This window comes from Gorilla gorilla, chromosome 20 (assembly GCF_029281585.2).
Source record: "Gorilla gorilla gorilla isolate KB3781 chromosome 20, NHGRI_mGorGor1-v2.1_pri, whole genome shotgun sequence".
NCBI classification, from domain to species: domain Eukaryota; kingdom Metazoa; phylum Chordata; class Mammalia; order Primates; family Hominidae; genus Gorilla; species Gorilla gorilla.
This window is the reverse complement of record NC_073244.2, coordinates 23,039,211-23,066,674: the sequence shown is the minus strand read 5'-3', so window position 1 is coordinate 23,066,674 and position 27,464 is coordinate 23,039,211. Positions and strand designations below refer to the sequence as shown.

At 49.8% G+C, this 27,464-nt stretch overlaps 1 protein-coding gene across 3 annotated transcripts in view; it reads left to right on the top strand.

Annotated features, from left to right (window-relative positions):
* The window catches only part of MED26 (mediator complex subunit 26), a 52,998-nt gene that overhangs the window by 1,045 nt on the left and 24,489 nt on the right, over positions 1-27,464 (top strand). The window contains exon 1 of one of the 3 annotated variants that reach the window (XM_063701081.1): positions 404-1,630. The exons of the other annotated variants lie outside the window; for them this stretch is intronic. Within the exon in view, the coding sequence (XP_063557151.1) occupies positions 1,571-1,630 (60 nt within the window). The 5' untranslated portion in view covers positions 404-1,570. Of the gene's footprint in view, positions 1-403; positions 1,631-27,464 lie in introns of those variants that run through there. 3 annotated transcript variants of the gene reach the window in all.

The window sequence follows — 27,464 nt, the reverse complement described above, 5'->3', positions numbered from 1 at the left end:
GACTAGACACGCCTTTGCCAAAACCCTCTTGGGGTCGCTGCCGACGACAGATGATCTCGGGGAGGGTGGGATCCTTCCTGTTGCCTTTCTGGGCCTCAGTACCCATTGCGTCTCTGACCAAGCCGGAGCTCCATTTTTTAGGTAGTGAATTAAAGAGGACTTTTCTCTCCCGTTTACCCAAGAGCTGTGTTTCAGTAGGCTCTTTCCCTCACCTGGGGGGTCTCAGTCTGGTGGTTTTGACCCAGACTGTCGGGGTTAACTCCAGAGTGTCGCTTCCTCGGGTGCCCCTTTGCTGAGGCTACTGTTTGCGGAGGGACCGCCCCCTCCCCTTCCGTGTGTGTGTGTGTGTGTGTGTGTGTGTGTGTTGTTGCGGGGGTGGGGGGGTGGGTGGGAAGACTGATCTATTCTCATATTTTCTCCAAGAGTTTCTTGGCAGTAGGGGTCATTCTTCCCGCGGCAGGAGCAGGGCGGTAGGAAGATGCAGTAGCATCCAGGTATGAGGGGAGGCCCTGCTTCCCAGGAAGTGGCCATTGAGATCACTTTTTAATGTGCTGTGAATGGAAGAAAAATATCATCTTTGGCTTGGCCAGGTAACTCAGGTTTCTCTCACCGTAGGGGTTTTTGCTTTCATTTTTACATGAGCTTGGCTGATTACTCTTAGCAATATGCTTCACTGATGATGTTTTGGGAATAATTCACATTGGCTTATACAATTTTTGGTTAAGATTGAAGGGTTATGAGTTTTTTCGAAGGCTCTGGTTGCTGTGATATAAGTACTTCTCTTATCCCTGGTATTCAGGTCCCATTAACATTGACTTGATGGTAATTGTCTTTAACAAATGTTATATTGTACATTTTTGTTATGACTTTGGGGGTGGAGTGGGCACAAGCTATATAAAACCTTCTAGAATGTCCTTTTTGCAGTAACTGGTGTCACTGCAATTTTAAGACTGAAATATTAGAGGATAAAACTAGTGACATGAAAAAAATAGCCTTGGTGACTTGTGCATCTTTTGTGGAGCAGGAAGGTAATTTTTTTAATTTCACGCACTCGCTTTCCTTCTGGAGAGTCTGAGAGGTTGCTGAGATATTAGCACTGATCCTTAATGCCACCTCAGAGAGCTTTGGGATCAGGCGGCACTTTGACAGGCGATCACAGTGTTGTAGATTAGGTCACTCCAGTGACCTCACAGTTTCCAGTATTGTGTAAGGTTCTAATCTAAAGGGTTCCTTGAGGCAGAAGAAAGGAGGACGGAACAAATCTTAGTTTTGTGTGTCTTAGCACATGCAGAAATGCTATATAGGTCCCTGGTTATGTTAGCTGGCATGGAATTTGCATTTCATACCGCTTATTTTCGGGGACTTTAGTGATGATCTTGGGCAGAGTCCTACTAACATGGGGTGGATGGATTTGGGAAGTTATCTTCTTGACTATGAACAATGAGGAAAGTGCCTCCTTTGTGATTGACCCTCTGAGCGCTGTTATGGGCCATTTGACAGGACCGTTCGCTTTGAGCAAACACCATGCAGAAACACAGAGCCGCCGTGGACAGGACTGCTGGCGGAGGTGATGGTGAGAGCCGGGCATGTCAGTGCGTCTGCAGTTTCTCTTGGATCAATGTGGGCTCAGGTGAGAGCAGGTGGCTCCAGCACAGGTGCTGCCGGCGTGCCGCTCTCTCCTCTCTGCCCTGCCCAATGATGAACTCCACTACTGGATATTTAGTTGACACATATTTAAGATGCTCATGAAAAAAAAAAACGGGGACAGTGTTGAAAAGCCAACACTAAAATTAAACCTCTTCTGAGAGAAGTGGCAGAGAATTGTGTCATGTAATGCTTACCTTTATGGGCATGCAATTATGGTTAACAAACTTAGCTATTGCTTGCAAAATCGGTGTCAGGAACTGACCTAATATCCACAAGTATCTGGAAAGTTAGGGAAGTGACGAAGTCGTGTTTACCAACCATCTCCTTGACAAAGGAATTCTTAGGAGGAAAGTGGTTTCTGTGCTCTCACTTTTAGCCCCTGGAGTATGCATTTGAATTCCTATAGCAGCAGGCTCAGAGTTAATAATTTTTGCCAATTCAGTAATAAAGTAAATCCTCTACTTTCCTTTTGAAAAGGCTACTAACAGTTTTTCAGAGCAGTTGGAGCTTTTCTTTTCGTCGTGCACCCTTTCAGCCCAGGGTGTTGAAAATCTCTCCGAAGCGCAGTGTGTGCGTGATTGTTCCAGCTTACTCTCACTGCATTGTGGGTAAAGTGAAGGACTGTGTCTTACTCTCGCACAGCAGTCGTAGTGAGCAGTCTCCTCAGCAGGTGATTCGGTTCCCATCTGCCTGGGACACTCATTTTGTGGAGGTATGAGCTTTATCTTCCTGTGCAGCACGCAAGCTTCTTGGGGATGTTTCCTGTCTTGTCTTCTCCCTCTAGAGCAGAAGCATTAGGCACACTTTCTACCTGCTGCTTAAACTGACTGAACCCTAGCATCCATCTTGGACCTGTGCCTGAGGAGCTACATTTGAGCCCCATTTTACCAAGAAGCCTTTGTGACCGCTTTATGCCCAAGAGTTCAGTCGTGGAATATTCTAATGCAGAACTTTGGAGAGTGGAAGAATCACAGGTGGCTTGAGACGCTACTCAGTAGAACTGTGAGGAACACAGATGTTAAGTGATGATTAACAAACTTAGCTTTTAGAGGAAAGGTCCGACGAATAGTAGACGGTGTACTGCATCCTCATGGCAAGTAAAATAACCGCACAGGGCAGGGCTTGCTAACTGCAGGTGAATGCCCTGTGTTCAGACCAGGGAGAGGCCTGAGAAAGTCCTGCAGCAAAGAGGGACTTGAGCTAGCCCTGGCCGCATGTGTCAGTGCCTCCAGCTGCCAGGCTCTGAGCAGGAAACATCCTTGGGAGCTGCTTTCTTTTTCACAGCTCTTCAGGCAACAGAGACCAAGGGAGAGGTGACCGAGGCACTCTGCAGAGAGACACAGCAAGAAAGATCATTTTCCCACCTAAGAATTGGAAGGTTGGATGTTGCTTACCTTGGTTTGCCTGCAGATTTCTTGTCCACAGGGTGGGATTGGGAACTGGTGTATGCACCCCATAAAGCTCCTTCCAGATCTAAGTTCAGATCCTAGAAGGGACAGCAGAGACTAATGTCAGTTGTTCTAGAAGGGTTGTTTTTTTTTTTAATATATCTTTGCAAGGTACATTGTGTGAAGTTTCTCAGCTAACAAAATTCTAAACCAAGGTGTATGCTTTGTTAGTTTGTGTGGCACCCTGTCAGAGAGTTCTGCTTCTTCCCAACAGCCTTGTGAGTGGGGGAGCCAGTCTCCCCTTTTGCAGGTGCAGAAGCCAGCAGCATCATGTAATAGGTGCTGCTCAGTGGGTGTCTCCAGGGGCAAGCGGAGGACAAAATGCTTTTGTTTCTTACTGACTTAATGGGAGGTGGTGGAACCAAAGTTAGGGACTTACCCAGAGTCATTAAGTGACAGTCCTTAGAGTCCTTTCAACTCTGAACACCACCACGCTGCCTTGAAAGTTGGAGAGATGGCTCCAGAAGAGGCACGAGGGGGCAGCATTTTTGAGCTGGTAAGAAAACGTGTGAGGATCCTATAACGTCCCCTACAAGTGTATGTGAGATTACAGATTGGGGCTGGATTTACCTATGTTACATCTAACAGGGTGGTGATATGAGATAGCCTGTCCCGTGAACATCTTAAGGTCTCTGTCACAGACAGAAACCTGGGCCAGACCACGGTGTGGCAACTAGCAACCGATGTGGAACTTTTCATGAATCTGTGTGACCAGTTTGCTCTCTACTTCAACATTACAGCACTTTTGATATTAACTTAAAATGCCATTTATTCTGCAGAAAAGCAGAATGGTGTAAATTGCAAAATGAAGGAGTCTTGATTCTGACCCTATCCAAAATAGTAGAGGACCCTAAACCCAAACATGTAAATGCCACCTGATCCACAATTGCCCAGATTCAGGGACTCTCCTGTCTTTACTCTGTATATTGTGGCCAGGGCACAGGAGAGGAGCAGCGTGGTGTTCTCTGACTTCGGGAAATGGAAAGGTAGCAAGTATCACCTGTGACACAGGTGTATGTCCTTGTCTTTGACTCATTCTGTCCCTCAGGAGAAAGTGGACTTTACAGTCTCTCCTCACTGAGGTTTCTGGGTGGTCCTCAGAATATGTTGTCCTGGCTGGAGGTCCCAGAGCCCTGGAGGACTGTCCAAGACCAGCATGTGGTCAGGGGCTTTGTTCTGGATACAGATGTAAAAGGGCACCATGGTCACGTCAGCCCCTGGGCAGCTGTGTAAGATAGGACATGTACCTTAAGGGCGCCAAGCTCTCTTAGGTGAACGAGGACACTTGGCTTTCCTTTTCTTGATTTTGGGGTCTGCGAGCATCTTCTCAGATGGAGCTCTAGTTTAACCAGACTGACTCCAGGTGACTCCAGTCCAGCGGGAGGGGTCCCCTGGCCACTCCCCCACTATCATCTCCTTCTGGAAACTGGGTGCTTTGTTACTGCACGTTGTGCTTTTCCTTTGTATTCCTAGTGGTAGGCTGTCCCACGTCTGCCTGGTTCCTTTGGGGACCAGGAGCTGGTTGTCAGAATGGGTAGCCAAGTTTGTGGCCCAGTGAGTAAAGGAGAGGCAGCACATTTCATTGCAGTGTGGTCTCGCTAGCACCCATGCTTGGAGCACCTTCCAAAACAGCCGCTTTTCACTCTTGGAGCAGGGTGTGGATTTGCCATCGGGATTCCCTGAACCGGGAAGCATTTCCTGAGTAAGAAAGACATACCGATAATTCTGCATGCTGTATTTAAAGGTCTTCTCTGAATACATTCCATGCCTTGGGAGGCACTGCAGTTACATTTCAGTCACTAACTGATTAGCAAGTGCTCCTGTGCTGGGTGTAGAGGGTACAGACCTGAAGGTGCCCAGCCCCTGTGCCCAAGGGGCCTGGCGCCTCATAGGGAGGAGGGCAGATAGAGCATGGTCATGAACGAGCTTGGGTGGGGTGCCGTGGCATGTGGGTTCGGCAGTCAGGGATGGCCTGATGGTGCCGCAGGTCTCAAGTCCAAATGGAACAGTTCTCCCCATGCCTTATTTGAAAACAGTTGAGAATTCTTAAGAATATGAGATGGCTTTCTTAAGTATATTCTATCATCCAGGTTTTCAGAATAAGTTCTGTAGTCAGGCAGGCAGGCTCTTCTTGCGTTGTCTCTGGCATGAGGGGAACAGAGCTGGAAGGAACAGTCGGCAAATTATTGCACAGTTTTCCCTCTCTGCTGTGGGATGGGGCACAGGCAGATGTCGAGCTGTGTCTGTGGGTATGGTCGGGGTGTCTGGGCTTGAGAAAATGGGAAGGGCCTTGGGGTAGCATTACATGGCACTGGTTTTCAGTATTTGGGGTGTTGTTGTACCCTCTGGATTAGATTTGCTCTGTGTGGCTTTTGGAGGCAAGCCTAGGGTGGGGAAGGTGAGAGTTCTGTGATGTGCTTAGGGAAGTGGTGGATTATTGTCAGAGCTGGCTTAACACAGTCTGGGGGCACTGTGAGGTGGCTATGTGGACATACCCAGGCCCTTGGATTCTGTGTATAGGCCTTTGGATTCTGTGACCATCCAAGTACCGGGAGGTTCTGCAATTCTCTGTGGAGCCTATTCAAAAGGAGAGGGGTCATGTCAGGTGAAGTACCAGCAGCCCTCTGGGAACTCACATCCCAAGGATTGCCAGGCAATTGGGGTTAAAGGCCTTTGGATGTTACTGGGACTGCAGCAAAGTTTCCTGGGTTCATCCACTGCAGGAAAATGAATCTTGGAAAACGTCAGGGGGCTCATCAGGTTTCCCCTGCATGCAGAGTTAGGCTCGGTCTCCTGTGTGCCAGCAGCAGTCTCTGTTGGGCAGCAGAGGCTGCAAGACGAACAGCCGCTGTTTACTGAGCACTTACACAGTGCCAGACGCTACTGTGTGGAGTGTCTCGTTGCTTCTTTGAATTACTTCTAGGGTAGGTGCTTCATCTTCATTTTAGGGGCTAGGAGAGATTCACCGATCTGTCTGGTATTGCAGACAAGGGAACCAGAAGCCTTGGGTCTGAATCCATCACTGGGTGGTTCTGATGTCAGAGGGCTTAACTACGACAGTCTTCCGCTTCCCACATCGGTGGTGCCCAACATGGAAGCTGAACTCCATTGTGTCTTCTAAGGTGTACCCTTGCAAACATGAAGTGTTTTCACATGTTACATTTTGAATTCCATTCCTTCCCAGTTCCTACAACTTTTCCCCCTTTAAATTCCTCTAGCCTAGTGGCTCCAAACCTTTTTGAGTATGAGGGTTCATTTTTATCATCAGAAACCTTCTGGAAGCTTCACATAACAACAGGTGTGCTTTGAGTAACTGTTTTAAAGAAAATTCGAGGACAGAACCTACTCCTAATCCAGTCATGCTTCGAAATGAAGTTCTGTCTTGTCATCAAAGCAGCATCAGTGTAACTCTGAGAGCAGGCCTTGCCTGTATGTGTGTGACACCTGGAATTTGACCTTTGTGCTGCCTCCAGTTGGGAGCCTCCTGTCATCCCTACTGCCTCCCTTTTCTGAAACCTTACCTGGCTTAATCCAAGACCGTCTCCCTCAGGAACTATTCATCATTTTAACACCTTATATTCCTGCTGATAACAGGTCTTGTTGGTTACATTTCCCATGTGATTGTGAAGTGCCCAAGTAGAAGAGCAGGTGTTGCTCCCTTAGTGTCTAGAACTGCCGCAGCATGTGGGTGCCCAAATGCTTGGTGCTCTCACTGTAAACAGGGCCAGTTTTGGGAATGGCTGTCAGCGTTACTGAGCAGGTCCTAGGTGCCAGCAGTTTTCAGCACTTCACCTGCATTCAAAACACATTTAATCTTCATAGCAGGTGTAGATTAAACAGGAGGCAGGTACTAGTGAGGAAACTGAGGCTCAGCGGACACAGCTGGAAGGAGGCTAGGTGGGATGAGGCTGGGGTTGGAACACACCCACCTGCTGGCTGCCTCCCTTGTCATGTGAGAGGCCAGTGGGCACGTGCTGCGCAGGCACTCCCTTTTCTTGCCTGGGTCCAGCTGTTTATGCCGGATTCATCTGTGCACTGCTCTTATGCCAGACTGGGAAGACAGTGGTCCCTAAAATGCTCTGTGCTTTCTCTGGAACTGGCTGAGGAAGGGGTGTGAGGTGTGTTTTCCTCTCTTTCTCGTCTGGTATTTTTCACCCTAATAGAGAAGGCGGCGCTTGATCTTAGATTTCTGCCTGTCCGTGGTCCCTAGACACTGTTCAAATGTCACTTCATCTGTGAAGCCTGGGTCCCCAGCGATCCTTCGGCCTTTTTTGGTCATGTGACAAAACATGGCATTCCTGGACACACATCCCCCCAGATTTTCATTTGCTATGGTGAGAAAGTAGGGTGCTGCTTTGTCCAGGCAACACCCTGTGGTGGGTCAGCCTTGTGGCTGCAGTGGAGACTCGGGTATTCGTGTGCTGGGTGCACAGCATGGTTTTGTAGGGCGTTGGCTGTGGCTGGCCTTGACTCTGGTGGAGGTTCTGTGGTGCAGGCATCAGCAGTGGGTGAGTTACTGGGAGGACTCAGGTGGGTGTGACTCGTGGCCCACACCGAGAGCCCAGTGGGCTGGCAGCACTCCCAGGCCCTGGCAGCCCCACTGCCTGCTTGTGCCTTCAGCACGGTAGTGCATTCTTCTGTTTCCCACCCACACTCCTGGTCACATTGGCTCTCTGGGCAGCCCCCTGCACGCACTGGGTTTAAGTTCTTCTTATCCCCTTGATGACTTGTTTTGCTGTCCCCCGTTCTAGTCATCAGGTTCCTGGCCCAGCTTGAGTTAGGCATGGAGAGGTGGCCACATCCTCTTTCCCCCCAGGGTGATGTGGTAGTTACCATGGTAGCTAACGGCCCTCCTGTTCTGCAGGCCAGCCCTCCAGAACCCTTTATAGATGCTGCCCAACTCCATTCACCTCCCAGGTGCATCTTGCATGGTGCCTAGGCAAGCAGTCAGCAAGCTGGCTTTTCAGTGCTGTCAGTGGGAGACCCGTGATACTGATGTGAAGGGATATAAAATAAGAACAGTTTTATCCTTTTGGGTGGTCATTGGTTCACATTGTTTCCTTCCGTGTTAATTGGTTGTCTGCACAGCACCTGTCTTTACTTCCTATACTAATTCTGTGGCCTGTCCAGCCCTAGAGGGAGGTTAGCACTGTGCTGGTGGCAGGAGCTTAGACACAAAGGGGCTGATGGTCATGCAGGCCCAAAGGCAAGTCTGAGGTCAGGTGAGGACCTGGTTTTTCTGTCTCCCTCTTTTGCAGTGTTGCCTTCACCCAGTAGGGTGTCTTTCTCTCCATCCCAGCAGTTTCAGGGTTTTCCCTCACCGAACTCCTGACTCTTTGCTGGAAGCCCCACCAAACGTTTCCTTATGCCTTCTCTGAGCTTTGATTGGATTAGCAGTTTGATTGAATTAGTTGGTTGGTTTACCCCTGAATCTGGTGTGGGTTCCACCCAAACAGTCCCACAATAGAGGGGATGTTCCCAGGAGACATCAAGGTCCTGTTAACGGGAGGAGAATAGTGGATCCAGTGTCCATGGATGTGCACTGATGTCATCACCTCTCCTGATGTGACCGCCAAATAGTTGGGCCTTGGCTCCAGAAGGCAAAATGGGAGTTTTTGGGGAAAAAAATGGGAAATCTAAGGTCCAGAGTAGCAACAGGGTGGTTTGGCTGGTGTGAGGTCACCGCGTGGAGTTGTGAGTACCTTCTTGTTCTGGTTAAACCACAGACTCTGCATTTGCCTGTAGTCACCCTTGGGGACCTCGCTGTCACGCTGTCCGAGTGCAGGTGCTGGCCAGCTGCAGCTTCAGATCCTGTCCTGGGCTGGAGAGAGTCTTGAATGGTGCTGTTTTTTCCTCCCTGTCTTGACAGTCTCTCCTGGTGCTTCAGTCACTGCCTGGAATGGAGCCCATTGCTGGGGGAGGTGGTGCGGTCCAGGTGGCCTGAACCCCGCCAGGCCTCCTGCGGTCATGAGGAGACTGTGCTGTGACCCAGGCAAGAGCTGTGGCCCCTCCTGTAGCTTCTCTGAATTTGTGGACCCTGGGCAGAGGCTGGGAGATCTGTTGGGTCTGATTGTCCTGCCTGTTTCCTCTCATCTGTGCCTCCCCCCTGGGTAACCGGAAACTCGTACCTGTGTTTCCTGGCCTGGCTTCTTCCCCTTCGGTTAATGGAGAGGGGTAGAGTCAAGTGATCTTTCTTTTGCAGCCTCCATTTCCCCAACCCCACCTTGTGTTTCTGGGGGGGCTCTCAGTAAGCACCTGATGTTGGTGTCTGCTCCCCCTTTTGCCTGGCAGTGACAGAAATGGGCTATATGTTAAGTCTCAGCTCGTCTGTGAGGGAAAGGTTTGTGAATGGGTATTCCACCTTCACTTCTGCCTTAAGGGAGCTTCTCAAGCATTTCATTTCTCACCTTGATGGTTGGTGGGCAAGCAAGTGCCTGAACTCGTGGGCCTCTGAATGAGGAGCCTGTCTTCTCCCAGGAAAGCTTTAGCACTGCTCTCCTGTGAGCTCCTCCGCATTTGCTCCCCAGCTTTTTCCCTCCTCTAAACACTGAGCTGAGCTTAAATAAGTGCTGTTTGGGATTGAAATTGGGGTGGAGAGAAAGGAGAGGGAATCTTTTCTGTTTCTGGTCCTTGGCACTATGTGTGTGTGTCTGTGTGTCCGCCTGTCTTGTGGATGGGCTGCTTCATGTGTTGGGAAAGGCAGCAGCTCCTGAGTTTGACCTGTTGTAGACAGGAGTTACTTTCTAGTTTCCAGTTCGGGAAACTTCAGGAGACACACTCTGGCTTGGTTTGTGGTGCCATGGGAGGGCCTTGTAAGAAAGTGGCAGTGCCCACAGTAAGTCAGGGAGGTGTTTCCGAAGGAGCAGGGCCTTTTGTGCAGACAGAAACAGCATGTGCCCCCAGGCTGCTGCAGCCCTGTGTACCTGAAGGAAAATGGTGAAAACCCTGGCCTGGAATGGGGAGGGGGCACGTTAGGTGTTCTGGTGTAGTTGGCAGGTGGTATTTGTGCTGGATGGTATGTGGAAGACTTGTGCATTGCCTCTCTGGACACGCTGTCAGCCCAACGAGGAGTTAGGGGTGTGACCGAGTGGGCACCTCCTCATCACCCTGGTGATGATTCTTCTGTGTTGAGAGCACCGCGAACATGGTTTCCTATCTGGTCGGGTGGTGGGCTCCCTCAAGTTGGGAAGTAGGAAGTGGCATCATCTGTTTAGGAAGATGAGCTGTCCTTGGGCACAAGGATGCCTGTTGTGTTTGTCATGCCAGGTTGTCTTCTCTTTAGGGCGCTGTTTTCTGTGCTCACCATGGGCACTTGGAATGAATGACAAGGCCTAGCAGTGGGGGAGTGTCTGCTTACCTGGTTCCCTTGCCCCTTGCTGCATTGGTCTCTTTTTTCTCTACACAACCCCTTCCAGTGGTGCCTGCTCTCCCTAAGCGTTTTGGCTTTGTGTAGCACTGCTCACAGTCTTCGGCCCTTAAGACTGTCCCCAGGTAGTCTCAGAGCCACAGCTTCCTTGGCACCTGGATACTTGCTCTCTCCTGTGCCTGGATGTCTAGACAGCCCACTCCAAAGTGGATACACCTTCTTCATCTCTGCCTTTGTCATGCTGTGCTGTGTCTGTTGGTGGTGCCATGATCTACTGCTCTGTAGACCACCTTAGGGCCATCCTGGAGTCATTCTTCCTGCAAGCTGGACCTCTAGAGGGTCTAGTGCAGCAGTGTCCTAGTCAGTCTCCTGCCTCTGTGTGTCTGAAAACAGATAGGGATGTTTGACTTTTCTGGTGGTGTCGTATTGCTGGCTGGATAGAGTCTCAGCTCTTTAGGTGGCATATAGTGGAGAATACAGTCTTTCTCCTGGGTGGAGGACTTAAGCAGAATGGAGTTGGAACCATTGACTCTGCCATTCACCTTGTAACCTTCGACAAGGTTAGGTTTGCAGGCTTTGTTTTTCCGGAAAGATGTAAAAAATGCTGCATAGGAAGGCTTTTAAGAATGGAACATGGCCCTGTGCCTGAAGCATCCTGGGTGTTCACATGCATGCTACCTAATAATACACAGGCCTGGTGGTAGAGAGCGCATCTAGCTCCCATGGCCTTCCTCCTGGTCTCTGCATCCTCGTTTTCCTGAGAGCTGCCCCTTCCTCTCTCCAGTCCATGCCCATTGGATGGTTAGTAACGTAGGTTGGACTGGCCAGTCATGGGGCTGCATCTTCCTGGGCAGTGATTGGTTCAGAGACAGACCTGTGACCCAATCAGAGCCTGTGAAAGTTGTAGCACTTTGCTGGAGTAGGTTGGGAGACTTGAATGGAAGAGGATGTGAGCTGTTTTCTGCTGGGGTTTGCTGCCTAGAGGCAGCCTGTCTAGGATTAAGACCTGGTCGGAGGAGTGGAGAGGACTAAGACCTTGTGGCTTGGCTGGTCTGAGGTGAAGCCTGTCCTAAACTTTTTTTTCTTTTTTTTTTTTTTCCCCAGAGATGGAGTCTTGCTCTGCCTCCCAGGCTGGAGTGCAATGGCGCAATCTCAGTTCATTGCAACCTCTGCCTCCTGGTTTCAAGCAGTTCTCCTGCCTCAGCCTCCCAAGTTGCTGGGATTACAGGCGCCTGCCACCACACCCAGCTAATTTTGTATTTTTAGTAGCAACGGGGTTTTGTCATGTTGGCCAGGCTGGTCTCCAACTCCTGACCTCAGGTGATCCACCCACCTTGGCCTCCCAAAGTGCTGGGATGAATGACAGGCGTGAGTCCCCACGCCTGGCTGCCCCAAACTTTTAAGCTAAGTGAGCCTATGGTTTCCTTTCTTGATAAAACCCATTTGAGCTGACTTTTCCCTCACTTGCAACTGAGAGAGTCAGTAAAGAATCATCTGAGCCCATTGTGCCCCAGGCTCTGGGTCAGGTAGCCCTTCTTATTCCTCTCCTGCTCCAGCCATGCTCAGCTGCTCATCAGTCAGCTCCTGACCTTTTTGTGTACCCCACCTGATCACCTGCCCTCTCTCCCTCCTTGCCTCTCTGGTCTCAGGGTCCAGAGCCTCCATAAGCAGCCCTGTCTTCTGACTATTCCGGGCATCCTGGTCTGATCTTTCCCGCAGTGCCTCCTGTAACCGGTCTGACTTGCCTGTCATTTCCCCCACCCCCATTCCCCTTGAAGCAAAGACTGGTTGGTTGTTTTCTTGCTGGTATTTAGAGAGCCATTCATTCTGTTAGGGCCAGTGACCAGTTTACAAATGGATGTGGGTCCATTTCTGACTTCAGATTACAGAAGTAGCATTGCCTAACCTGGGAGGACCCAGTTGGGCTTGGGGGTAAGAATTCAGGCTTAGTGGGGCTTAGTCATTTAGCTGATGAGTATTGGGGTTGAGGTGGCTGCGGCTGGATTTGGCCAGACCCCTGGAGGAAGCCCCCTTCCTGTGATGGTTACTTGGCTCTCTCCAACCTTCAGCCCTTTGGATTCCTCCCATGGTTTGAGGGGTCTATTGGAGCCATACTGGCATGGTCTGCACCCAGGTGCTGAGCCTTTCCTGTGTGTATCGCTCAGTTCCGTTAGGTTTGGGGATTCCAGAAGCCGTCGACAGGACCCAGTGGCCTGGTGAACCCCTCAGGCCCACATGAGCCTGCACGTGCCTCCTCCCTCCAGGCCTGGGCAGACACTCCCCACCCACCCCGCACCTTTTTATTTTATTTTATTTTATTTTATTTTGAAATGGGGTCTTACTCTGTCACCCAGGCTGGAGGGCAGTGGCACAATCGGCTCACTGCAACCTCTACGTCCCCGGCTCAAGTGATCCTCCTACCTCAGCCTTCTGAGTAGCTGAGGCTACAGGCACACGCTACCACACCCAGCTAATTTTTTGTAATTTTTGTAGAGATGGGGTTTCACCATGTTGCCCAGGCTGGTCTCAAATTCCTGAGCTCAAGCGATCTGCCTGCTTCGGCCTCCCAGAGTGCTGGAATTACAGGTGTGAGACCGTGCGCCGGGCCAGACACTACCCTTAGCACAGCTTCTGGACCTTAGCTGGAAGGCTTCAGGTCCTTCTCAGCTGCTTCTACTTCGGTGACCTTGGAGCAGATCACTTAATGTCTCCAAGCCTCAGTCTTTTTACTTGTGACATGGAGCTGGCGTTGCCATCACCTGGTGATACCATCCTGTGGGGCTTGAGGTATGTTGAGAGCCTGGCACAATGCCTAGCCTCCATTTAGTCACCCTGATCATGAAGATGCTGGTACTGTCTTCCTGTGACAGATGAGTTTGGGATGTTGTCTTCCTGAGGCCATGCGGTTGGAAGGGGGGAAGTGAGGATTTTAACTCCATCATTGATTCTGTCACCAAGCCCAGGGCATGGATCTCATTGAATCTAGTTACCAGTCCCACTGCACAAACCAAGGGCTCGACATCCTTTGGTGTAAATCTATAAGGGACTATAAGGACTTTATCCTGGGGCCATAACAGAAATGGTTGCAAGGACAGCAGCATCAACTCTTACTGTGTGCTCATTCTGTGCTAAGAATTATCCCATTTTATAGACGGGCTAATTCAGGAAACTGAAGCATAGTGAGGTTAGGTCGCTGGCACTGCACAGCTGTGAGCCCGACTCCTTCTGCCCTCAGAGCCTTTGCTTTCATCCGGAGATAACACTGCTGCCCACTGTAGAGGGACGGGGGATGCATGTGAAGCCAGTGCCACCTAGACAGTGCCCGTCAAGCGCCTTGGGTAGAGAGCTGGGGACTCTGCTGTCTTTTTCCACCTCGGAAGTGGGGGAGTTTGTGCCTGAGCTGTTGTGGAGTGCAGAGGATCCCGTGTCCCTTCCCCAGCCAGACAGGGCCTCCGACATCTCTAGAGCCTTTGAGCCATGTCAGCTCCAGTTGATGAGGTCTTTTCTTGTGGAGAAGGGAGGCTTTTTATTTCTTATGAGTAGGTTGATGAATAGGTTTAACAATCAACTAGAAATCCTCTAAGCCTCTCCCCTCCTCCCAAAGAAAGAAAGGTGGAAAGAAAGAAAGGTATTTAATATGTAAGAGTTTGGGAATTAGACCTGGATTCGAATCTCTACAGCTCTGTCTCCAAGTTGTATGTCCTTGGACAAATCACATCAAATATTTATCAGTGCTATTAATACTCTCTATAAAGTGAGGACGTCCCTATCCTACTAAAGGTAAACAGTGCCTGAAAGGAAATTTAGTACCTAGTAGGTACTAAACATGTATAAGCCCCTTCTCGACTTTTCAGGAGCTAGGGGGTATTACACCCCTAGATGAGTTTGTAGATACTGAACTTTGATTTTCACAAATGCTGTTCTTTTTCAAGGGTAGTCTTTCCTTTAGTGTCAGCAAGGAGCAGTTACAAGACAACATTGCATAATTTACACATTTCTAAATGCTCCCTCGGGGGAAAACAGGAAGAAATTGGTTGTAGAACAAAATCCCAGACGTCAGGGTCCAGAGCCTCTTCCTTGGAAGAGGTGCTTAGGCTGAAATTCATAAGCAGGTTTAAAAGCTGCCTGTACTTTTCCAAATCTCTCTGTGCTGCAGTTGCAGGTGGGGATGATCAAAATACAACTTTGTGCACATGAAGCTGCCTTTCAGAAGCAATAGCCAATATTCTTCCTGTGTAGAGACATACTTTAGAATCAACAATTGTGGCTAGGCATGGTGGCTCCAGCCTGTAATCCCAGCACTTTGGGAGACCGAGGTGGGAGGATCACTTGAGGCAACGAGTTTGAGACCAACCTTGGCAACATAGTGACACCTTGTCTGTAGTAGAAATCACAAACATTAGGTGGGGCTGGTGGCATGTGCCTGTAGTCCCAGCTACTCGGGAGGCTGAGGTGGGAGGATCGCTTGAGCTGTGTAGGCTGAGGCTAGGGTGAGCCAAGATCACGCTACTGCACTCCAGCTTGGGTGACAGAGCGAGACCCTGTCTCAAGAAAAAAACCAAACACACAAAAAGTAATCATAATCGTAAGATCTCCACGATTTTACTGGACAGAAAAATGTTGACGTAATTGATACCTGGAACATATACCTTGCACAAAAACATGTGGGCAGAATGGCCTTGGCGGGTAATCAAGACTGGATGTTAAGCCAACCCGTTGCTGTTTTATCTCTCCCGGCCTATCTCCTACCCCACCCCCAACAACCTGCATCACCCTGTTGGCAGGAGCTCAGAGCCACTGTCACCCTCTTGGAAACTATTTATGTAGCAAGAGGCATAGACATGCTCATGTCCTGTGACCCAGTAATTTTACTCTTGGAAGTATATTTACATCCTGAGCTTGGTGGCTCACACCTGTAATCCCAACACTTTGGGAGGCCAAGGTGGCAGGATCACTTGAGGCAAGGAGTTCAAGACCAGACTGACCAATATAACAAGACCTTGTCTCCATTTACTTCTTTTTTTTTTTTTAATGAAGTTTATTTTCAAACGGCATGGGAGAAGCTTCAGAATCATGGTGCATCCGCAGAGTCAAATAGCCTATAGCCGAAAGCGTGATTCTGAAGGCTCTATAGAAAAATGGGCAGGCCTTACCATGAGGGGGAAAGGCGTGGTTTTGTGACTCAGGCATCTGGATAGGCTGGATGCCTAAAGAACTAGAACTTGGGGTAAAATGGAAGCACTTGTGTTGGTTGGGGCAGAGGGAATGGGTTGGTTGGTTTTCCCCTATGCTCCATTGTCTTTTCAATTAAACTGTAAAAAAATGAAAATAAAAGTAGGCTGCTCTAGCCTGAAGAGCACTTGAGCACTATTGAGAGCAATTGGCTGTGGAGTGGATTGCGGGCCTCTATGTACTGCAGTCAGTGGAGAGGATTATTTCCCCTCTCATGTGTTTCCGGAAGGTTCAGAACACTAGTGTGCAACATAACACTCCAGTCAAGGCCACCAGTCATGTTCTTTATGTTCCCAGAGGTCCATCCCACCAAAAATGACTGGACAACACCTGGTTTTCTCCACACAGTCAGTGAAGCCATACCCCATGCCTCTGCTAAACACCCTGGAGTGGTCCATGCCTCTGCCTTCCTCTCACCTTAGTCACCTACTCCACCTGTGAGGCCCGGGGGCTACTGCCAGGATGCATGTTCTCCAGCCCTCCTCTGCCCTCCATCTCGAGTCCAACCCTGGCCATTTCCCTCTTGGTCCTGTCCCTTCCATACTGATAAGCAGATGACACCACTGTCACTTCACATCCTTCAGTGGTTTTCCATCACCCTTAGAATAGATGCCCACATTCCTTATTGTCATGATCTACACATGCTACAGGCCTTGGGCCCTTCTTTCCTTTCTCAGCTTAACTTGAACCCTTGCCCTCATTCTTGTGGGAGAACCTTCTCCTCATCCAGTTCTTGTGACAGTCGGACTTCTTCAGGCCTCTCTTGGCCACCCATTATACAGAGCCCATGCCCTCCTGCTGTCACACTGCTTTCAGCCTTCCGTGTCATGGCACACGTAGGAAACAGTGGCATCCACAGGGTGCAATGGGTAATTTGGAGGCGAGACTAGGGGAAAGTGCATGTGCTGTTTCTACCATAGAAATTATAAGGATGGTGGCTCACGCCTGTAACCTGTAATCCCAGCACTTTGGGAGGCTGAGGCGGGCGGATCACCTGAGTTCGGGAGTTTGAGACCAGCCTGACCAACATGGGGAAACCCCATCTCTACTAAAAATACAAAATGAGCTGGGCGTGGTGGCGCATGCTTGTAATCCCAGCTACCGGGAGGCTGAGGCAGGAGAATCGCTTGAACCTGGGAGGCGGAGGTTGTGGTGAGCCGAGATCACACCATTGCACTCCAGCCTGGGCAACGAGCAAAACTCAGTCTTGAAAAAAAAAAAAAGAAATTATAAGGAAAATAAACTGAACTTGTGTTGAATAACATTATGATTATTATTATTTTTAGAGACAAGGTCTTGCTTATTATTATCATTTTTTAGAGACAGAGTCTTGCTCTAAAAACTTTACTTGTCCAGGCTGGAGTGCAATAGCGCAATCATAGCTCACTACGGTCTTGAGCTACTGGGCTCAAGGGATCCTCCTGCCTCAGCCTCCCAAGCAGCTGGAACTACAAGTGCTAGCCACCACACCTCACTAATTTTTGTATTTTTCATAGGGACGGTCTTGCTGTGTTGCCCAGGCTGGTCTTGAACTCCTGGCCGCCTTGGCCTCCCACAGGGTTGGGGTTACATGTGTGAGCGACTGCACCCAGCTTGAATAACATTACTGAAATAACATTGCCTTTTTTTTTTTTTTTTTTTTTTTTAGAGTGCTTGTGTCCAAGAACATAACTTTTATATGTTAGGGTGTGGGTTTTGTTTTTGTTTCTGTTTTGCTTGACTTTGATAATTGTTGTGGAGAAATTTTGTTTGCATAAGAAGGTGATAAAACTTGGAAGCATTTTTTTTAGTAAACATTGAAAAATTTATGAGTTGGCATTTCTAAAAAATCCAGATTCTTTAATCTTTTCATTTATATGTAATGTTGAAATACAATAATGCAAATGGACTTTAGTTTCATTCAGACTCTATTTCAAGCACTTCAAAATAATGAAGCTCTAATTTACATAAGGCATATAGTAAGGTATAGACAGTGGTGTGCTGGTGAAAATTTGACAACCAGCTCTCAGGAAAAAGAAAAGAAATCCATACATATACATATGTAAATATGCATGTAAGTTTATGAGTTTTACTAGTATAAAGGATGGGTGGCACATAATTTGCAAATAATAATGAAATATACAACACTATTGTCAGTTCCGTATAGCCAATTGCTTCTCACCAGCTGCTTCCGTTGATTTTTACTGAGCTTTTGTATCAGCTTCTGATTGGTTTTGACATGACTTTGGTTAATATCTTTATTCTTTTTTTTTTTTTTTTTTTTTTTTTGAGACGGAGTCTCGCTCTGTCACCCAGACTGGAGTCCGGTGGTGCAATCTCCGCTCGCTGCAACCTCCACCTCCCAGATTCAAGTGATTCTCATGCCGCCCCCTAAGCAGCTGCGACTATAGGTGTGCACCAGCATACCCGGCTAATTTTTGTATTTTTAATAGAGACAGGGTTTCTGCATTTTGGCCAGGCTGGTCTTGAACTCCTGGCCTCAAGTGACCCACCCACCTCAGCCTCCCAAAGTGCTGGGATCACATGTGTGATCCACTGCACCAGCCTGGTCGATATCTTTGTATTAATGAGTCAAGTGACGTCTTTGCTGAATTAGTTAATAGTTTTCAAATACCTGTACTATAAGAATATTTTCTCAATTGTCGTGTTCCCAATGTAATGACTTCAGGCATGACACGCTTTTTAAGTTTAATTGCATTATTAACATTTTCTCCATCACTTTCTTAAGTCTAAACCCCAGGAGTTGGCTAACTTTTTGTAAAGGGCCAGATAGTAAATATTTTCATCTTTGCAGGCCATATGGCCGTAGAGCCTCTGTTGTACTGCTATCTTTGTAGCACAAAAGCAGCCAGAGACAGTATGTGAGTGAATGAGCATGACTGTGTTCCAGTAAAACTTGATGTGGTTAATTTATGTCAATGTGAATTTTACCTCAATAAACAGCATGTAAAATGAAAAAAGTAAAATCTTCATTTACAAAAACAGACAGTGTTATGGAATGGCCCAGGAGTTTGCAGATTTCTAGTTTGGAGCCCATAAAATCAAGCCCTGATTTATAGTGTTTACTGATTTCTGTGGTGGAAATACTCTCACCATGGCTGGCTTCAAGCCACTAACATGAGGTCACTGAATGTGAGGTTGGGAAAGAGACTCAGTAGCACACCATGTCCTCCATGCCCATACAGTAGTCATGAATAACCTCAGAAACCTAGATAGTACTAAGTTTGGTAAAATAAGTAGGAAGTGATGAGTTTTGAGTACACAGTACTGAAAACTTCCTCCTTTGTTCTTATCACAACTTATTGTAAGCTTATATAATGTAATTGTTAGTAATGGCTCCTTTGATTCCTGAAAGTGTCACCACGGGCTTGCTCTCTCAGTAAAGCTGGCGTGAGCAGGCTCCAGCACACACCTGGGTAGAGTCCCTGCCCCTTACCTGGCTTGGATGCTGAAGGCTCGCGGCCCCAGAAGAGGAGATGTATTGGAATGTGTGCAGACGGAGATCTGGCCTGGGCCTGGAGCCTTGCCCACCAGGGCCCTGGTGCCCCTTGGCCTGCTTGCCGGGCTTCAGGCCACAGACAGGTTCCTTGTCCAGATGGTGTCTGCGCCTTTGTAGCTGGCTGCTGGGACAGTTCTCGTGATCGTAGTTTCCCATTGGCCCTGTCTAGCACCCTTCATTGGCTCACGAGGAGCCAGCTGCCCTGAAGGGGAGGCGGGGTCATCATGCAACTTGCTCTAGATCGGGGTGTCCAATCTTTTGGCTTCTCTGAGCCACATTGGAAGAAGGATTGTCTTGGGCTGCACATAAAATACACTAACACTGATGATAGCCGATGAGCTTAAAAAAAAAATCTCATAATGTTTTAAGAAAGTTTACGAATTTGTGTTGGGCTGCATGTGGCCCGAGGGCCATGGGTTGGACAAGCTTGCACTGCTTTTTGCTCCAGATGTATTACCTCCCCGGGTTCTCTCAGGGCTCCGGGGTTGAAGTGACCACCTCATCTGGCCCAGTGGTTGTGAGGGAAGCCTTCGACTCACATCAATCACACTGTTTATTTTCTTCATGGCTTTTAGTGTGGCTATGGTCTTGTCTGTTGCCTGCCTTCCCCAACATGAGTGTGAGCCCTCTGTCTGCTCCCTGAGTTCCTCTTCAGAAGGCACGAGGCACAAAATGTGGACATGCTCCTTTTTTTTTTTTTGACAAAAGGAGATAGTCTCTGTCACCCAGGCATGAGTGCAATGGCATAGCCATAGATCATTGTAGCCTCGGATTTCTGGGCTCAAGTGATCCTCCCACTTCAGCATCCTGAGTAGCTGGGACTACAGGTATATGCCACCACACCCGGCTAACTTTTTAATTTTTAAATTTTTATTTTTATTTATCTATTTATTTTTTAGAGACAGGGTCTCACTATATTGCCCAGGTTGGTCTTAAACTCCTGGCTTCAAGCGATCCTCCCACCTCAGTTGCCTGCTTAGCTGGGATTACAGGTGTATGCCATCGTGCCTGGCCAACGTTCTTATTTTTCCAGGAGATAAATAGCAGCTGAGACCAGATAGAGTGGTTCACACTTGTAATCCCAACACTTTGGGAGTCTGAGACAAGAGGATCATTTGAGCCCAGAAGTTTGAGACCAGACTGACCAACACAGGGAGAGCCTTCTGTGAAAAGGTGACTGAATGAATTCTCGTGTCTGCAGCAGTTCCATTGTGCATCCCAGGTGGGTTTGGGTTCCCACCAAACCTGCAAAAGTGCTCCTGATGCCAGACACCAACATTGCTTCTTGGTGTGTGCCAGGCACCCCTCCCCTGGGAAACGAGCAGCCCTGTCTCAGCCTACTCCCCTCCCAGATGGTGGCAGTCACTGTTGCTGACTTCATCACTGAGCCATCAAAAATCTCTCTAGGTTTCATCGTGGCTAATGCCACATTTGCTTATCCCCCGCTCCCCTCCAAAAAAATGGAAACCCTCCCTCATTGTGTCTTTTGTTTTTGTTTTTATTTTTATTTTATTTTTATTTTTTTTGAGATGGAGTCTCACTCTGTCACCCAGGCTGGAGTGCATTGGCATGATCTTGGCTCGCTGCAACCTCTGCCTCCCAGGTTCAAGCAATTCTGCCTCATCCTCTTGAGTAGGTGGGATTACAGGCATGCGCCACCACACCCAGCTTATTTTTGTATTTTTAGTAGAGATGGGGGTTTCACTATGTTGGCCAGGCTGGTCTTGAACTCCCGATCTCAGGTGATCCGCCCACCTCAGCCTCCCGAAGTGCTGGGATTACAGGCGTGAGTCACCGCACCCGGCCCCATTGTGTCTTCAGGCTGCTTTGTGCTGACTGTGCTGGCCTCATTTATGGGGCCATACAGTCTCCTGAGATTCAAGAGTCACCGCAGCCTCTCCTGCTGGCCACAGGGCCTGTCTCCTGACCTCACCTGCTGCCGTGGGCCCAGGCGTGTGGATTCCAGATGACCCGCTAAGGGCGAGGTAGAGCTACAGCTTGGCTCTGTCCGGCTGTCTGGTGTGGTAGTGATCCGATGCTCTATCCCTTGCCAGGCCTGAGTTTTGAGTGAAGGACGAAGGGGAAAACTGGCCTGTCTGGATGACAGATTTGCCATGCACGAATATCCGCACACAGTGATGTAGAGCTTCGGCTCTTTGTAACCAGGAGTTCGATAGGAAGACAACTTTGAAAAAGCACTTCGTGACTGGCAGGGTGCCATGCAGCCTCAGCTGTTCATTTCCAAGGGTCATCCATTTACAGGATGAATGCTCAAGCCTCTTCCTCCCAGTGCCATGGAGTCTGCTTGTCAGTCCCCTCCTTGCCCAGCATCTCCCGCCTGCCTCCTTGTTCCCCTATGCCTTCACCAAGCCATGTCTCCCACCCTGTTCACCCAAGCCTCTCCTCTCCTTTCCTCTAGTGCCGCCTGGCTGGGACAATGCAGAAACACTGCTCCTGGCAGGGCGCCCTGTGCCTGTCCCCTTTCCTGCTGCTCTCTCTGACTGTGTGTGTGCAGTGAGTGGGGCAGCCTGGCCAACCCTACCTGCCTCAGGTGGATGGTGGCCCCAGGTGCTGCCGCCACTGTCTCTGTGTTCTATCCATTTCCCCTTTCCATGGGCGTTGTTCATTCACCTGGTCACTCATGGCCTTCAGTTCTCATCTCAGTCTGAGGACCCCCTTTGGCCTCATCAGTGTCCTGCCCACACTGGTGTCTCAAACTCCAGGCATTAAAAACCATACTTAGGGACTTTCCTCTCAGCTGTCTTTCTGATTCTACCTCCAACAATTTAAAAACTGCCTTTAGTGAGGTCTAATTTACATACAGTACAATGTGCCTATTTCAGGTGTACATTTGGCGGTGGAAGTCCCTCATTAAACAGTTATGTCTGTCTTGCTTTCACATTTGTCTTTTTATTTAGCTCTACGCTACATTTTGATGCATTTTTGACAAATTCGTATACCTGTGTAACTACTCCAGTTGAGGTGTAGAATATTTCCGTAACTTAAAAAGTTCTCCCTCCCCCCACTGAGGGGCTACCACCAATCCCCAGTTCACCCCGCCATCGGCACCACATTGGCACTGCTGGTGGGTGCCGTCGAGTACTGCAGGTAGGTACTGATTTTCTTACCCGTGGTGGGAAAATGGGGTAACAGCACCCATATGAACAGATGAGGCTCACAGAGGCTTGGGACAGACACATATTTTTGTGGTCCCCAACCTAGTTGTGTGGGCTTGTGTCACCTTGGGCCGGCTCCCAGGGGTAGGGGTGGCGCAATCGCTGTGAGCCACTCCTTGCCCCCTGTAGCTAGGGTAACTGTGCATCTTATCCAGACCAGGACACTTTTCAGATGAATGAGGTGCTATTAAGAATGACAGTGAGTAACAGGTGTCACCCAGCAAACCTGGCCTAAGGTGGCCTTCTGCAACCCATTGTCTCTGATATCCTTGTGTACAGTCCTTAGAACCAGCCTTCCCCGTGCAGAATGGAATCTAGGTGGCTCATGGTCTTTGAAGCGTCCTGGGACCCAGCCTCAGCCTGCACATCCAGGCATGGCCCTGCACTCCTGGGCGTTCCTGAGCTTAATCGTTCTCCTTAATATGTTTCTTTTCCCTTTTTTCTCACTGACTTTTCAGTACACAAGCAATAAATACGTCTTCCTTTAAAAAAGTAAAATGTTTGAGTTACAGCTAAAGGCCCCCTTTGACCCCTGTCCCTGATGCAGTTCTTCTATCCCTCTGGAGAGGACCCATGTCACTAGTGTAGAGTCCGTTTTCTTGTGCTGTGCAGGCACAGCCCAGAGCACTGGGCCATACTGTGCATGTGGCTTTTCAGTCAGTTCTGGCACACAGGGCAGTCACTCTACACCTAGCTCACCTCCCTCCACAGTGTGTCCCAGCTTTCTGTGCTTGGTTACACGTGGGTCTAGCTCACTCCTTTAACTGCAGCATAGCATTCCCTGCTAGAAGCCGCTTCATGATCATGGAACTGGCTTCCAGAGTTTTGCTAATGAAAAGGTGTTTTGCAGATATTCATGTGAATGTCTCCCTGTGCACCCAGGGGAGCCTCTACTTGTGCTTAGGTCTGCCAGGCAGTGAAAGTGCTGGGTGGTAGTTTTCACAGTGGCAGATAATGGAGGGGAGTCTTCTGTGGGTGCCCCTTGCAAGCAGAGGCACCTTTCCATGGGTACCTCTTCCATGGCTCTGCCCAGAGCCTGTACTCACAGGATGTGCATTCCAACCTCGGGGTCCTCTCACCACTGCCTGGAGCCTTACAGAGCCAGAGACCCTTCCCTGATGCCCTAGCTCCCCTGGTCCCCCACTGCTTTACTTGAACAGCCGAGGTTGGGTGTGTGGGCTCCAAGAGGCCTGCCAGACTGAGCCTGGGGGAGAGTACCTGTTTACATCTGGCCCCCACATACCGAGATAGGCAGTGTTGGGGCCCTGCTATTGACTGATGGGGAGACTGCGGCTCGGGGGCTGAGGTCCATTCCCCAGGATCTTCCCATAGCTCCTGCAGATGTGGTATTAGCATTCAGAAAGGCCCTTGATACATCAGCATAGTGTGGGAAGTTAAGAGGAAAAGAAGGGAAGAATTTTTTTTTTTAAAAAGCCCTCAAGCACTCATGAGCACTCATGGCTTAACAGTGGCCCTAGAGGTGATGGTTTCCATGCTTCCCATTGCACAGATCGAGACCCACCTCCAGCTGGCTGGCGCTTGACTATGTGCCTTGCAAGTTCTCCCACATGGCCATCTGATCCCTCCCACAGTCCCACGAGGGAGCGATGTTCATGCTTATCTTGGAAACACAACTTGCTCCACAGCCTCAGGAGGTTTTCCTGGTCTCAGTTCCAAGCCCAGCCCCTCTCTTCTTTGGCTGCCCTGTCCATTTATTTACACATGAGACTCCCGTTAGCCTCAGTGGCCTGTGCAGGAGGAGCAGAGGGCCCAGGAGTCACCTAAAAGATGCCTGAGGGAGAGTGGTCCTGGCAGGAGGACCTCTTAGGAACTTAGGCAGCAGGGGCTCTGCCAGGGTCCCGCTGGTGTTTTTGTTTTTGTTTTTGTTTTAATTGTAAAATATACATCCCATAAAACTTAACCGTCTTAGCCGTTTTTAACTGTACAGTTCAGTGGTCTTACACACTCACATGGTTGTGTGGTCATGATCACCATCTGTCTCCAGGACTCTTCATCTTGCAAAACCAAGCTCTGTTCCCATTCAACACTCACGTCCCTCCCCTTCCCGAGCCCTGGGCGCACGTACTGTTCGACTTTCCACCTCTCTGATTTTGACTACTGAGTATGAGTGGAATTGTGCAGTGTTCATGCGACTGGCTTCTTTCCCTCAGCATAATGTCTTCAGTCTTCATCTGTGTTGTTGCATGTGTCAGGATTCCCTTCCTTTTTAAGGCTGAAATACTGCCCTGTTGTTCAGATATATCACACTTGGCTTATTCATTCATCTGTTCCTGAACACTTGAGTTGTATCCACCATGTTTTAGCCATGGCAAATAATGCTGCTGTGGACATGGGTGTGTAAATGTCTGTCCACGTCCCTGCTTTCGGTTCTCTTGGGTACATACCCAGAAGTGGAATTGCCTGTAGCGGTTGTTTCTGAGTTAAGTTTAGAAAGGTGGTAGGGGTGTGGCATTCAGGGTCCCATTCATGACAGTTGAGGGGAGAGGGTAGTGGGGATGGCTTATGGTTCCAGGCTGTGTGCAGGGTGTGAGGAAGACCTTCCGCCTGGACCTACCTCCGAGTGCTCAGGGTTGCTGTGAGAAGGAATGAAATGCCCATTTCAGTCGCATTTCTGTGTCTTTGAGGAGAAGCTGTGTCTTCCAGTTGGCACCATTTTTTCCCTCATGGTCAGTGATGTACTGGTGTCCCAGAATGGGTACAGCGTGATCTGCTGAAAGTCTGTGCTCAGAACTTTCCATAGGGAATGAATGAACCAGCAGATGCACGTCAGTAGGACAGGCTGACGGCGGCTCCCTGGTGTCTGGCTACAGGTATCCACCCATCCATCCCCTGACACCCCTGCAGGCACACAGCCCAGTGGTGGGCTTCCCGGCCTGCCTTGAGTCCTCCCTCTCTCAGCCCCGCTGCTTCCCACAGCCACGTCCCTTCCTGCCCCTCACCATGTCGCTCCCTGAGGCTGGCCAGCGCCCACAGAACTGTCTCCCTGCTTCAGCTGTGTGTTTGCTTCTGCATAGCAGAATGAGCTATTTAAAACGACAGTCTGACCCTGTCATTCCCTGAGCTGAGCCTGGCCCGGGGTGGCCTGCCGGGAGGTGTCCCCACCTTGTCTGGCACTCTGCGCATGCTGCGCTGCTCTGTGCCCAGCCCTTTACTTGTGCTGCTCCCGGGTCCTTGCCTCCCCAGCTTGTCCAGAGGACTCCTGCTTACTCTCCAGGTGTCCTCGCAGACTCCCTCTGTCACCCTCCTAGGGGCCCCAGAGCATCCTGAGTGTCACAGCCCTGCCTGCTACACACTTAGAAGCTCTCTCATCACATGTCTGCTTGCCTGGCCAGGCCAGGAGCACCTTCAAGGCCACAGGCGTGCTTTATCTGTGTGTTGCTGTGAGTGGCAGCTGAGAGTGTGGTAAAAGAGCCAGTACTTAGGCCGGGCGCGGTGGCACACACCTGTAATCCCAACACTTTGGGAGGCCGAGGCGGACAGATAACGTGAGGTTGGGAGTTTGAGACCAGCCTGACCAACATGGAGAAACCCTGTCTCTACTAAAAATACAAAATTAGCTGGGCGTGGTGGTGCATGCCTGTAATCCCAGCTACTCGGGAGGCTGAGGCAGCAGAATCGCTTGAATCCAGGAAGCAGAGGTTGTGGTGAGCCGAGTTCATGCCATTGCATTCCAGCCTGGGAAACGAGTGAAACTCCGTCTCAAAAAAAAAAAAAAAAGTCAGTGTTTGTAACCAGGCTGCCTGGGCCCCAGACCCAGCTGTGTGACCTCAGGTAGATTAGCTGACCTCTCTGTGCCTTAGCTGCTTGTAAAAGGGCTGGAGTGCAGTAGCGCAGTCTCAGCTCACTGCTGCCTCAACCTCCTGGGTTCAAACAATTTTTGTGCCTCAGCCTCCCCAGTAGCTGTGTCTACAGGCATGCGCCACCACACCTGGCTAATTTTTGTGTTTTTAGTAGAGGCAGGGTTTTGCCATGTGGGCCAGGCTGGCCTTGAACTCCTGGCCCCAAGTGATCCACCCGCCTGGCCTCCCAACGTGTTGGGATTACAGGTGTCAGCCACTGCTCCCGGCCAAGAGTTTCTTAATAAATAAAATAGTGCCTGATCGGCCTCACTGAGGCTGTGAAGAACCAGCTCTTCCTAGTCCATCTTCAGCAGAGCTCCTACAGCAAGCAGGAGGGCCTGTGGGATTCTCTTTGGGAGGAACAGGTTGGGGAGGAGAATCCCAGAGGCCTCATCTTACACTTGGGGTCAGTGGGGGAGGTGCAGTTCAAGGCAGTCTTGGAGGCCACCGGCAGGAGGCTGAGAACCCCGGGAGCTGATAGGGGCTTAGAAAGTGAGGCTGAGGCTTCCTCACAGGGCCTCTGGGGTGTGTGGGGAGAGTCAGGGTTGTCAAATTCTGGCAGTATTAGCAGATGTGCAGTTGGATAGGGGGATTGCTGGGCATACCTGAAAAGGAGAGGGCAGGCCCCCCTGCACCCCAACGATCAGTGAAGCTCCGGGTAAAAGTGGATTTTGAGGCCAGATCCAGCTTCAGGGCCAGGGGTCCCAGTCATTGATCAGTGTTGATGCATCACTAGAGGGGGTGGTATCTGCTCTCCTTTCCTCAGCCTGGCACAATTCCAGGGCTGTGCCAAGAGGAGGTGGAAGTAGAGCCCATGCAAGGCTGTGCGGAGCAGGAGGGGCTGCTGCAGGGACCTGTGGCAGGAGGGCCCGGGGGGATGAGGGGGGACCTAGGGAGGGTGCACCACAGCCAGGTAGGCGCTCCTGGGCTCCTGGTGGGCCTGGGCCTGGGCCTGGGCTGGCTGCCTGTTGACTGCCTGTCCCCCCTCTCACAGGTGGGTGCTTGGAGAGTGTGTCCTCACCCCATCTCAGGCACCAAGAGGGCAGAGGGTAGAATTTGCATCCATCTAGGTCTAACTTTTGAGGCTTCTGTTAGAAGTGGTTAGTGCCCTTTGGTGGTGAGACCTCTACGTCAGGCCCCAGGGCAGATGCTTTGCACATAGCCTCTCTCCTGTCCTCAGAGCACCTGTGGGCTCAATGGCACAGTCCCCTGTACAGGTGTGTCCTGTGGTGCACA